The 12,522-nt window shown below is 36.9% G+C and overlaps 1 protein-coding gene and 1 long non-coding RNA gene across 3 annotated transcripts in view; one reads left to right on the forward strand and one right to left on the reverse strand.

Moving 5' to 3' along the window:
- Positions 1-265: 265 nt before the first annotated feature.
- Positions 266-2,451, reverse strand: LOC148970687 (uncharacterized). The gene is made up of 2 exons (XR_016148228.1): positions 2,316-2,451; positions 266-1,634 (listed from the first exon to the last, which is right to left on the reverse strand). It is a non-coding gene; the product is annotated as an uncharacterized LOC148970687 (long non-coding RNA).
- Positions 2,452-2,639: 188 nt separating this feature from the next.
- vdra (vitamin D receptor a) overlaps positions 2,640-12,522 on the forward strand; it is a 50,325-nt gene continuing 40,442 nt past the window's right edge. For both annotated transcript variants that reach the window (XR_016147997.1, XM_039679129.2), the window contains exons 1-2: positions 2,640-2,775; positions 3,041-3,100. Coding sequence is in view for 1 of the 2 variants with exons in the window: in XM_039679129.2 (XP_039535063.1) it covers positions 2,745-2,775; positions 3,041-3,100 (91 nt within the window). In the remaining variant the exon portion in view is untranslated. The remainder of the gene's footprint in view (positions 2,776-3,040; positions 3,101-12,522) is intronic.

Genomic DNA, 12,522 nt, shown 5'->3' on the forward strand with positions numbered 1-12,522 from the left:
AGATCTCCTCCTGTGTCGCCAGACTCCCCTTCGCTCATCGTGTTTTAAGAGAGAGCGGATCTAAAACCACTTAGCTGACGAGCAAAAGCAGAAAGCTCCTAATACGCCTTCTTTGTTCTGTATTTAAACGCTTTATTTCAAACAAACCGCGTGTGCAAAGGTAACTCTTATATTACACAAAGAACACATCACATGCTGAACAATACAACACCTATTACAAAAGAAGAAAGAAAACCGACAATAAAAGAACAGCATGCACAGATAGTTTTCATAATGTTAAATGTTGCTGTTTTTTTATTTTGACATCATCTATGCACATCTTAATCTCAAACACTGTAAAATTCGGTTTGCCATTTGTGAGTTTACATTTGTGAATATGAAATTTACATGAAAATAATGAAACCGGCATCCTTTGTCCTTGATGCAATGACATATTTATCGGATAAAAGAAAAGTATTTAAAATATCATCAGCAATGAGTTTCTCATGAGGAATGGGTTCAGTCGGACTCTTCGCCTCGCTTCCCACCGATCGGACTTGACCTTTGACCCGGGAAATACTCCAGCCCTCCCCCCTCAATCCTGATCCGCCTCGCAGACACAAAGCTGACAGGATGGCCTAGATACACACACACACACACACACACACCGAGGGGAAAATAGTAGATGCTCACTCATCCATGCACACTAATGCAATTATGCTGAATCATACACACACTTTCATATGTGTGCATTTATAATAAACAAATGTTTGTTGATCATCAGATCCTCATATTAAAGTGATTTCTGAAGCATCATGTGACACTGAAGACTGGAGTAATGATGCTGAAAATCACAGGAATAAATTACACTTTACTGTAGAAAACTGATGATTTACACTGGGATATTTAAAACAAAATGTACTATTTTTGTCTACAAACACAAGCATGCACATGTAACGTATAGACATTTCAACATCAGACACTGTTCCTGGTCAGAGGCCCACACACACACACACACACCCTAAACACCGGATGTGGCCCCAGCCGGAGCAACAATGTTCAATCCACGTCCCGGAGAAAAGGACAAAAGAAACGCTGAGGAGAACGAGGAGAGGAACATAAAGAGCAGCTCAGCTTCAGGTTTCAGTGTGTGCTAATGTGACTATTGTTTCACACACACACACACACACGTCTTTCTCTGTCATCTATACAGTGAACACACACATTCTCTCTCACACGTGCACATCTTAGTGTGTGTTTGTTCACTGTATAGATGTAAAGAGAAAGATGTGTGTGTGAGTCTCTCTCTCTCACACACACACACATCTCTCTGTACATCTCAATACAGTGAACAGAACATATTCGGCTGAGAGAAGATTCACGGCTGCAGAGTCAGAGTTCAGGGTTCACGTGATAGACTGTGTTACACACACACACACAGAGAGACAGGGTTCACGTGATCGCCTGTTTCACACACGAGACTGAACCGACTCGATGTCCTCATGTATAGACTGGGTTCTGCCTGGACGTTGGAACATAATTAGACCCTAATCCTATAGGATCCTGATGGGAATTTCCCAAGGAATCGCATATGATCCCACTGGATTAGCAGGAAATTCCTTTAGTCCTTTTTGCGTTCGAACATTGTCTTCCAGCTAAATATAATCACAGAGGAGCTGTATGAGTTTCACAAATATGAACTTTAATATCACAGTAATATTAGGCTGTACTTTGATGTATAGTACAATGCGTGACTATATACTACACACACACATTATATATATATGAAGAGTTCAGATGCAAAAGCCTCTAAGTGCCATTTGAAATTTTCTTCTCGAATGATCATTTTTATCAAGCTTGTATATTTAAGTTCAGTGATTTCACTTAAATGACAATGATAATTACCTATTAATTGTTATTTAAGTGAAATCACTGAACTTAAATATACAAGTTTGATAAAAATCATCATTAAAGAAGAAAATTTCAAATGGCATTTAGAGGCTTTTGCATCTGAACTCTTCATATATACACTTTATGATGTGTATAAATACATGCATATACATATGTGTGTGTGTACGTATATATGTGTAATAAATGTGTAAATAACATCATATAATAATATACATAACATAGTCATGTTGATTGAAAAGGTAATCCGTAACAAATTATGCCATAAATGTCAATAAAATACACATTTTTACATCATGACCTTATTATACTGCTTAAATAGCTAGAATCACGCTGTAGTTGTTGTTGAATGTTCAACAATATCAGTTTACATGCCAATCTAACGATAATGTACATAATAATAAATAATCATATCAAGTCATATTTACTCGAATATGCCGTCGCGTTCTCTGTGTCCTAACTCCACAGGTCTGCATTTTTAGCATGAATGACCTAGTTTTGATATTTTTAACTTTTTAAACACAGAAACACTGTGAGGACACAGATTGTTTACCTCTTAGCGGCTGAGCCGTGACGTCAGGACACACCCCTAAAGGGCAGGGGGCGTTGCTCGTCTCGGCAGTCAGTGGCGCGCCATTCGGCCAATCAGAATCCAGCTGTCAGGCGTTCCGCCCAATCAGCGGAGAGGGTATGTCAACGGACGCCTGTGATTGGCGCTCAGGGTCTATAGATATGCAGGCGGAGGGCGGGGCTCTGTAAAGCTGTTGACCGTTCGCTGCTCGTTTATCTGGAGAAAGAAAAGCGATCGGTGGGACTAAACGCGAGTTTTCACCGCGGCCTGCTATTGGATTCAGTGGATGATTACAGAAACGAGTCTGATTAATTCTGGTAAAATATACTTTAATGAAATCATGCTGTTTGTACTTGAGAAAACTGTTGGATCGCTATTAGCGGTCAGTTATAACGCGAATATGTGGCCATGCAGTGCGTGTATGCGCGCGCACGCGCGTCAGTGTATGTTTGTGTGTCTGTCTGTGTGTGTGTGTGTTTGTATGTGCGACACACAAAACAGCATGATCACAGATACATCATATTTTGGGGAAAAAACACGATAATATATCACACTTTCATATGTGTGTGTGTGTTTTAATAGGTAAATCTAAACGTGAAGCTGGCGCGTGTGAACCCCGAGTAAACGGTGATGCCCCATCAGGTAACATTAGAGACTCACTATTCACTGTTTCTCAGCAGCTTTTATTGTGTGTGTTTGTTTATTTCTCTTTGACTATTTAAGAGTTTCTCCGAGCTGACAGCAGTGTTTTCTCTGAGCTGCGTTGTGAATGTTGACCTCGTATAATATAAAAAATGGAGAAGGGAAAGTTTTAATGAATTAACAACTTGTGGTTTTTAGTATTTCTCTTTATTTAACACGTCTGTATTTATTTCAAGATCAAGACACTGAGTATAAAATGAACCGTTGTTTATGCAGAATGGATGTGAGTTACATTCCTTCTGGACAGTTTTTTGTTGTGGTTTCTTGAAGCTTTGTGAAATTGTAGATGTGTGCGTTTTAAAAAATCTCATTGATACATAATATCGATAATTAAGTGTCCTCCTCCTTCATAAAGAAGAGTAACTCAGGGCTTTCAGGGTGAATCCGTCTATTATTAGAGTGCATTGCGAGCACTTTATTAGTTGGTTTTGGTCTCTTGTCCCCTTGTGAGACGGGATCAGACACCGGCCTCGGGCTCACACACACACACACACACACAATGAGAAACATGAGCAGGACTTCAAACGTTTGGAGTGTTTTCCGCCAAGCCGAGCATTTCTTTTGTATTTGTGGTAGTTTAGTGTCATATTGCATCTGCTGTATATGAGTTGTGTGTTGCATTGGGAACTGTTGCTCGGTTGAGCATATCTGTGGTCTACACAAGTGCAGAGTGAGTGTGTGTAGTGTGTGTTAAACGCATCTCCGGATTGAAAGAGTCCTTGTGGGATGAGTGTGTGTGACGCAGTTTTTTTTCTTCCTCCAGATGATATGAGATAAACTTTGTCCTATTTGGCTCGTGTTGTGTTTGTTTTGTATCGTAGCTCAGCCTTTGCTCTTTATAAATCTTTATAGTCTTAAACCACTGCATGGCAAGAACAGCCGTGAGCTTTAAACGGTACATGTGTCATCTGTGGTTTGGTGCTGTGAACCTGCACCCTACAAACGCACACTCGCACACCCACCCTCGTGCACGAGACTTTTCCAGTTTAGGGTGGTTATTGTGCATGAGACGGGTCTGCGGGGTTAGACATGTGGCATTAGTTCAAAATAAATAGATTGAAATTCACAAATAAGTGTAAAGAGAGAAACAAAACTAAACAATTTAGAAATAAATAAAATAAGATTTGCAAAATCTGTGTCACCGCACTTATTTTGTTTATTAATGCAATGAATCGGATTCGGAACAATACAATGAGACTTTATTATTCAAAGTAAAAGTACAAAGTAACTACAGAAAAATAAAATAAAACGGTGCCAGAGCACAATATCAAAATTAAAAAGGGTTCTACTTCAAGCACAAATCCATGAATGGTTTGACTCCGCCCACCGTCCAATCAGATAGCAGCTATTTTGCGCTGACCAATCATAGCACGCTTTTGCTCCGATCGCGATTTGCTTTACACTCATTTATCTGCATTCAGCGCTTAGGCTCAAATAGGAAGTATAAAGTTCGTAAAATTGTAAAAAAGTTGTTTCATTTAGACTGTGTATTTATATCTAGATATTTGTATGTTTTAATTAAACGCATCATTGTGAAATCTGTCGATACTGTAAGCAGATTTAATATATATTTATATTTAGTCTGATTACAATTATTTACAGTTTTCTATGGAAGGTCACATTGTTGGATTTTTCTTTTTATTCCACAAATAAGTATTAAATTATAATATTGATCGCCACATCATTTATTGGCCTTAATGAAATAAAATGGATTTTATTTAAAATTAATAATTGAAGAAAAAAAACACTTATGAAAGAGCTTAGTCTTAATTAAATTTATTGTTTTTATTAAATGGAAACACTTACAATATGGTTCCATTAGTAAGAACTAACAACGAAAAATATTTCTAAAGCATTTCTTAATCTTAATTTCAACCTTAGTTGTATCTGTGAATATTCAAATGAACTAAAAGTTAACGAAGATTAATGTGCTCATTCTTCGTTAATGCACTAACTAATCTGACCTGATTTTTTACATCATAACTTGCCAATTCTGATGACCTCAGGGCTGTAATTATGATGTTAGAGTTGTTAAATAGGATTGCTTTCATTTGTGATTCTGAAGCGTTACGGCAAGTGTAGATGCATATTAATAATGACCAATTAAAAAACAACAACTAATAAATAAATAAAAATCTTCATGTGCAAAAGCGTCCTGACCCGAGGGCATAACTTCTCCTGAAATAACATGATCATATAGTTATGAAAGTTTCTGGTGCTCTTCATGTGTCAGTCAAACATAAAAAATGTGAATGCACTATTTAGTTTTAGTTTTTTATTTAATATTTTGCATTTTTAAGGGGATTTCTTTTATACTAAATCTATATTTACGCTGTATTTATTCACTTTTATACATTGCATAGATCTGAAAATGACGTTTCCATCTTAATCTGTGGTAAATCTCGAACGCTTTCGAGCGACAGACTGAAGTTCTCTTCTCAGAGACGACACTTGGCAGATTATTGCTGAAGTGACGAGTTTTAAAAAGTGTTTTACATGCATTGTTATGAAAAATGCACAAAAATGCACATATGAAATGTGATGCATGCATGTGTGTGGGATGCGTGTGTTGTGCATGCATTTATTTTGATGCACACGTGTGTGTGGTGTGTGTTGCATGCATTCTTGTGTGTTGCACTTGTGTGTTGGTGTGTGTGTGATGCATGCATACAGTACGTGTATGTGTGTCTGTGTTGCATGCATATGTGTGTGTGTCTGTGTGTGTTTTGCATGCATATGTGTGTGTGTTTTGCATGCATACGTGTGTGTCTGTGTTGCATGCATATGTGTGTGTGTGTTGCATGCATACATGTGTGTGTCTGTGTGTTTTGCATGCATACGTGTGTGTGTGTGTTGCTGCATGTGCTCAGGACCACCCAGACACCACGAGGCCTCCATGTGACACTGCTCAGCGAGACTAAAGCGTTTAGCGCGAGTTTAGCATTCCCGCACTGATTAGCCTGTGATTGCGAGAGTTCGGAGTTCCTCCAGCGGGTCCTGGACGATCTGTGTGTCGACAGGAGTGTAATGACTCCCACATGAGCCCGTCTGCGCTACGCTGGACCTTCAGGAAGTAAACTTTAATAGTTTGAGTGATTAGTCGTTTCCAGGGGCGACGCAACACAAAGCGGAGCGTCATTAGACTGCCTGTGAATGCTATCGAATGTTTATAAGTCTCATTAGGCGCACGTTTACGACATTGATGGAATTGCTGTTTGTGTAGTGGGCTTTTATTTGGTTAATTGCTCATGGTTAATGTTAAACCTCTAACGAAAGGTATTAAATCTCAGTGTCAGCAGCGTTTGGGCTCCAGTGCGCTCAAACTCACATTAAATGCACCACGAGTAGACTAAAAATGTTGAGATTCGCATGTGCCGTGGAGCTTCACGAATCGATTCACAAGCTTTCGATCCTGATTTTATATTGATTGTTATTGTGACTATGAATGCTGATCTGGAGTCATGCATGTGTTAAAGCTTCAGTCTAAAGCTTCTTTACACTGTGACATCGCCATCTACTGGCCTGACTGCAGAATACAGCGCTTTTTAATCGTTTTAACAACGCTGTCGTCTAAACGCGAAAAACACGGCAGAATTGATTTCCCATTTTTTAGTGCCGTGTAAATGTTGTCGTGCCGATCGTTGTCGTGTAAATGCGAAAACGAGCTCTATCGTTACATATTTGATCATTTACCGCTGCACAACAAATTCGTTTAATAAACTCTTGCGTTTTAGCTACGAAAGTCTAAACTGCAGCGGTTAAACACTGGAAAAAAGACTAAGCTACTGGAACCAGTTTTTTTTTTAATCGTGAAGTTTATTTGTGTCTATGTTTTTGTATATGTTTATTAGAGGTTGAATTCATATGCCAAACTACTTCATAAATGGTTGTGACCTAGTGAAAAAGTTTGGTTCTGCGCCCACACGCACTCTCACTGAAAGCTCATTTCAGATATCAACCTAAAACTTGAAACGCAACTTGTTCAGAGTTTTCGCGTTGATTTTCTTGTAGTTTTAAAGTCCACCAGGTTTTTGAAAATATATATTTTATACAAAATATGAGTAATTAAATTTTTACGTTTGACATTTTCATGAACTCAAACTTGTATAACTTTTTTTCTTTTCCACTTTCTTGATTTATTTCACGTCTGCAAAAATCTGCCAAATGTCTTCTTTAAAACAAGACCAATCTTACATCTATATTCCAAAGCATATTTAAATTACGACCATTTGAGTTCGGATGGTGCATTTACATGTTTATTCAAAAAAAGTGGGCGTGGAACTTAAAGGGTTAACAAGAAATTCAGCAGCGAAAGTCTGAACTGTCGTTGTTAAACGCAAAATGAGTATTTTGCCTTTGACATGCTATGAACTAGTTTGACCTGTGCGTGTGTGTGAATGCGTTGAGTGCTCAAAAAAGACGTCAAGCTCTTGATTCGATTCTGATTTAATATCGATTGTTATTGTAGAATCAACTAAACTGTATTTCCACATGTGAAGCTCGCGGTAAATTGTTAAAGTAAATTATGAATGAATTAGCCGTTCTGTGATCGTAGGTACGTTGACACGTTCATGCCGCTACACATGATGCTGAACGAAACAAACCATTATTGGTCGCTTTACATGTCAATCAGAAGGGGGAGGGGCTACATGTTCGAGAGCTGTCAATCAGCCGTAGACACGCCCCCTTCCTCAGCAGGCACTCAAAATGAGGCCACAGCAATAATTCGTGAGAGGATGGATGTTTTGCAGAGTGTTCACGATTAACTGACGGGGAAAGTTTATTCTGTCTGAAATTTGTATTTTTGAGAGTATTTCGTAATCGTCCAGGTATGAGTGTGAGGATGTCCAGACTGATTGATTGATTGATTGATTGAATAATTGAATTTCATGAAGCATCCCGTAGCTCACCCAGCTCATAACCCTTACACACAGTCTAATAATGAATAAATCTGCTACAACAACCCAGTTAGAATCTATATAGAAGTGAACGTGCATGTTTAAGGCACACAGTCCTAAGAGTCAAGTTTACACTAGTTAAATAGATAAGTGGCAGTGATAAACAGCGATATGTTATGTGGTTTCACCATTGGAGTTAAAAATAATAGGTTGATTGAACAATTAAATTAAGTTGTAACAATATAAAAGAAATCGTGTTACTTTTGTTCAATTAAATGAATTAAAATAAGAGACAAATTCTTCATTTGTGAGGTAAAAATATATTTAGTTAATCAAACGCATTAAGTTAACAAAATATTACAAAATCGTGTTACTTCAGCTTATTTTCAATTGTGTATCACAAATTATTTGTGTCTAGCTTATTTGAATTAAATTGAACACAACACATTTTTTTTGTTTGTTTTTTATTTATTTATTTATTTGCATTAATTATTTTACAACATAACAACAACATTTCAGTCTTTCCAGTTCACATTCGTTATAATAGTATCGACACAATACATTAAAGGTTAAAAAAACAAAACAACAACAAACAGAAGAAAAACAATCCAGTTACCAATAAATAAAAATAAACGCATGTGACAGATTTTGTATCCCATGAAAACAATAACTCTAGTGACATATTAATCATTAAAGGTGCAATGTGTAAATAAGTTGATTATCTATTAACAGAAATGCAATATGACATCCATAACTATGTTTTCAGTGGTGTATAAAGAACTTACTTAATTAACCGTAATGTTTTTATTACCTTAGAATGAGACATTAATAGCTCCATAACCGAGGGAATCCCCTTCTATGAAGGTCGCCATGTTGTGACGTCATATTCCTACCGTAGCCGAACGCGAACAAACAGCGCTACAGAACGCGTTTCATCACTACCTTGAAAGAGAAGTAGCGGAAAGCTGGAAGCTAGCCTTACACTCCGTGAGTAGTGACTTTTCCCTTGTGAGTGGTGTAAAATATGTAGTTAGGATTGTTTCATGTAACTTAGTTCTCCCTCGCTGTGTTATGGGTTTGTTATGTTGGGGATAGATGTGCTGTTACGTTCGTGAGACAGCTGATGATTAGTATTCATGTCATTGACCGTAAAACAGTACGTTACAGGAATCACTAACCCGTCGATAGAGACTTTTACTAAAGTCTTTTATCACTAAAGTCGATCGCGAAGAGTTTTCAAAATCAGAGAAAAAAGCCTATTGTGTGTAGTAAATAGTGTCTATGGGATGCGGAGATGACATGATTGTAACAGCGCGCGCACTTCCGACCTTTGGACTCATGCGGACGCGTCCCAGCTCAGCCACAGTAACAGCTCATATTAGCCAGCTAAACTATTACTACCCTGTTAGAAAAAAATATATAGCTGCTCCCTCGCTGTATTATGGGTTTGCTACAGTATGTGGGGAGAAATGTGCTGCTGGTTACGTTTGTGAGACAATCAGCTGATTAATATTATTATATTAAATTATATATTAAAACCCTTGATCCTCACCTGACTGGCTTTGTAAACAGTATCCATGATGTGGTTTATAATGGACTGTGGTACAGAAACAGTGACAATGTTACACACTCTTGGCTTACTCTGGCTATTCTCTGCTGTCTCAGCCGACGAGATGTTTGTCCCGTTTTAGCAACCGTAGCTTCTTCGAAAGGGAGGGGTGAGCAGTGGGCGGAGCCCTTAGTGCAAACCTGGTGCAAACTCGCAACCGAACCACTAGATGTCGCTAAAAATCACACATTGCTCCTTTAAAAATTTCTGAATGAATGTTCATTACTGATATGTAATTAAATTAAGAGACTTAAAATAAAAATCCACCTCTATCAAAAACAACTTAAATGATGGTTAAGAATTCTGGATTTTACACTTATGGATATGAAACTTACCTAACAAAATGTAAAGGTTTATTATAGTACATAGTTTCTTTTCTTTGTGTTCAAAGTAAGTGATAATGTTCTTCCCCTCAATGTTGATTCTGTGTTTGGTTTTACATAGTATATAATTCTCAAGTTCTTTACTTAATAAGCCACATGACATCATATTATAGCCGTTATCTCTCAGAAGACTCTCCCGTTGAGCTGCAGGGTGTGTGTTTATTTAACCTCATGTTTCTGTGGTTAAGTTGTCACTCGTTCACTTGTCAGAGGAATGCAGGGTGTGTGTGTGTGTCTCGAGGGACCTTGCGTCAGGGTACAGCCGCTCTGATTGGCTGCCGGGTGACAAGCCCCCGTGCGGGAGCCCCTCCCCTTCCTGTTTTCCCCTCCCCCGACAGGAAGTGCTGATGTGATGAACACGAGTGGGACGGGATACAGCCTGTCCCATTCAAGAATTTCTTCCGGAGTTTTTTCCTTTTTTTTTTTTTTTCCGTCTGCTTCTGTGTTTTGTTTCCCTTGGAGACGCGGGTTTGGGTGTTTGGAAAGATTCATCGTGCTGATTATGCCACAGTCGTGGTTGGTTCGTTTTAATATCATTAAGCGTTCCTGATCTCGAACGGGAGATCTGCTTTATTCACTGTGAGAAGAAGGATTATGAGTGTTTTGTTTTTGATTTGTATAATCAGTTCTCATTTATATTTGTGAAATTATTTATTTCAAATAAATGCATTTAAAAGTTAAAATTAAAGGTAAATAGGCCTACATATTTATGAAATTATTTGTTTGAATTTGCTTTATCTGTTTAAATATTTCATACAGTGTATGAAACTTTAAGAATGTTTATTATTTTTACAATTAAGTTTTTTATGATTGTATAATCAAAAACATTTTTTATTAGCATTTATTAATATTTCTAGAACTATTTTATACCAAATAAATAAACTTAATAAATGCATTTAAATAAATATTAAAATTATTTAATTTTTGAATCAAAAGTTTGAGTTTAATGTATTATAAAAAAATGTGAGATCCGCTTTAAACACTGTTAAGAATAATTGTGTATTAATATTATTTTTGATGACTGTATTCAAGTTTTTATAATTGTATTTCAAATACGTGAAACAAATTAGTTAAAACTTAAGAAAAACTAAAATTTTGCATGCATAAAAAATATTTATTGTTTGTATAGTGTGTTAATATACTAATTGTTTAACTTGAATATAATTGATTTCACTGTGAGCAGTGTGAGATCTGCTTTAAACTAGGAAACAAAATATCTGTGTATTATTTTCCTTTATTATATTATTTTTTTTATTAAAATATAATATGTAGATGATAAACTATATATTATGTAGATGATAAACTATAAAATTATTTGTTAGTGGAATAAGAAACCCCCATGCTAAAGCTGACTGAAAAGAGGAATGAAAAAATCATCTTTTGGAAATTGAAATTAATGCTTTAATTAGAAAAATTAGGAAAAATTCAACCTTTAAGGAGTCGGACACCAATTTTCTTTGTGTACGAATAATATATGATAAAAAAAATGTTCTTCGTTAAAATACAGGGCCATCCGTCAGGACACCCCTGTGTTAAACTCCCAAAGAGGGGCAGATTTTATATTTTTAAAAGCCAGTTATTTCATGGATCAGGATAATATGATCCTGATAAAGTTCCCTTGGCCTTTGGGATTAAAATATCCCACACACACTTAACCACACCTAGATCGGCATGGGGAACTTCCATTAGATCATAAAACAAGCTATTGGGTGATCTGAACTAAAACCATGCCGATCAGGTGTGGTGAAGTGTGTGTGTGTGTGGGATATTTTAATCCCAAAGGCCAAGGGAACTTTATCAGGATGCAAATTATCCTGATCCATGAAATAACTGGCCTTTTAAAAATATAAATGACCTTGTATTTTGAGGAAGAACATTTATTTATTTAGGATACATGATTCATTCACAAAGTTTGGGTGTCCAAACTTATTCACATCACTTGTTTTAAACCACAAAAAGTCAAATTAATAAGTGTTCTTACTTTAAAATAGTTATGAGGGACTGGCACTGCTCGAGTTTAGAGGAACTGAAAGTGACAAGGAAGTGGTGCGACACCGTGAGTGTATAAATACATATGTGCACACACACACACACACACACACACACACAGAGTTGTGGTCGGAATTATTGACACCCGTGGTGGCCGTGAAAATCTGCATGTTAATCATTTTCATCTTTCATTAAAAATGTTTTTTAATTAACCTTTCTTTGAAGTAAAAGAACTGAACGTGGGGTGAAATCACACACTCCTCCAAAACAAACTCTGTATGAGTAAAATATCACAACAGGGAGACGAGGAACATGAAAGTGTCTAGAAATGACTTGTTTCAGGTTAAATATGAGGAACACAAAGGTCAAATCCATCATCATCATCATCATCATCAGAAAACCACAGTATTAAGAAAGATGAGATATTGAGCTTCACGAAACAATTCCCTTTAATTAAGATATTCGATTCGAGCCGATCCGATC

This window comes from Pimephales promelas, chromosome 20 (genome assembly GCF_988280905.1).
Source record: "Pimephales promelas chromosome 20, fPimPro1.hap1.1, whole genome shotgun sequence".
Taxonomy (NCBI): Eukaryota; Metazoa; Chordata; class Actinopteri; order Cypriniformes; family Leuciscidae; genus Pimephales; species Pimephales promelas.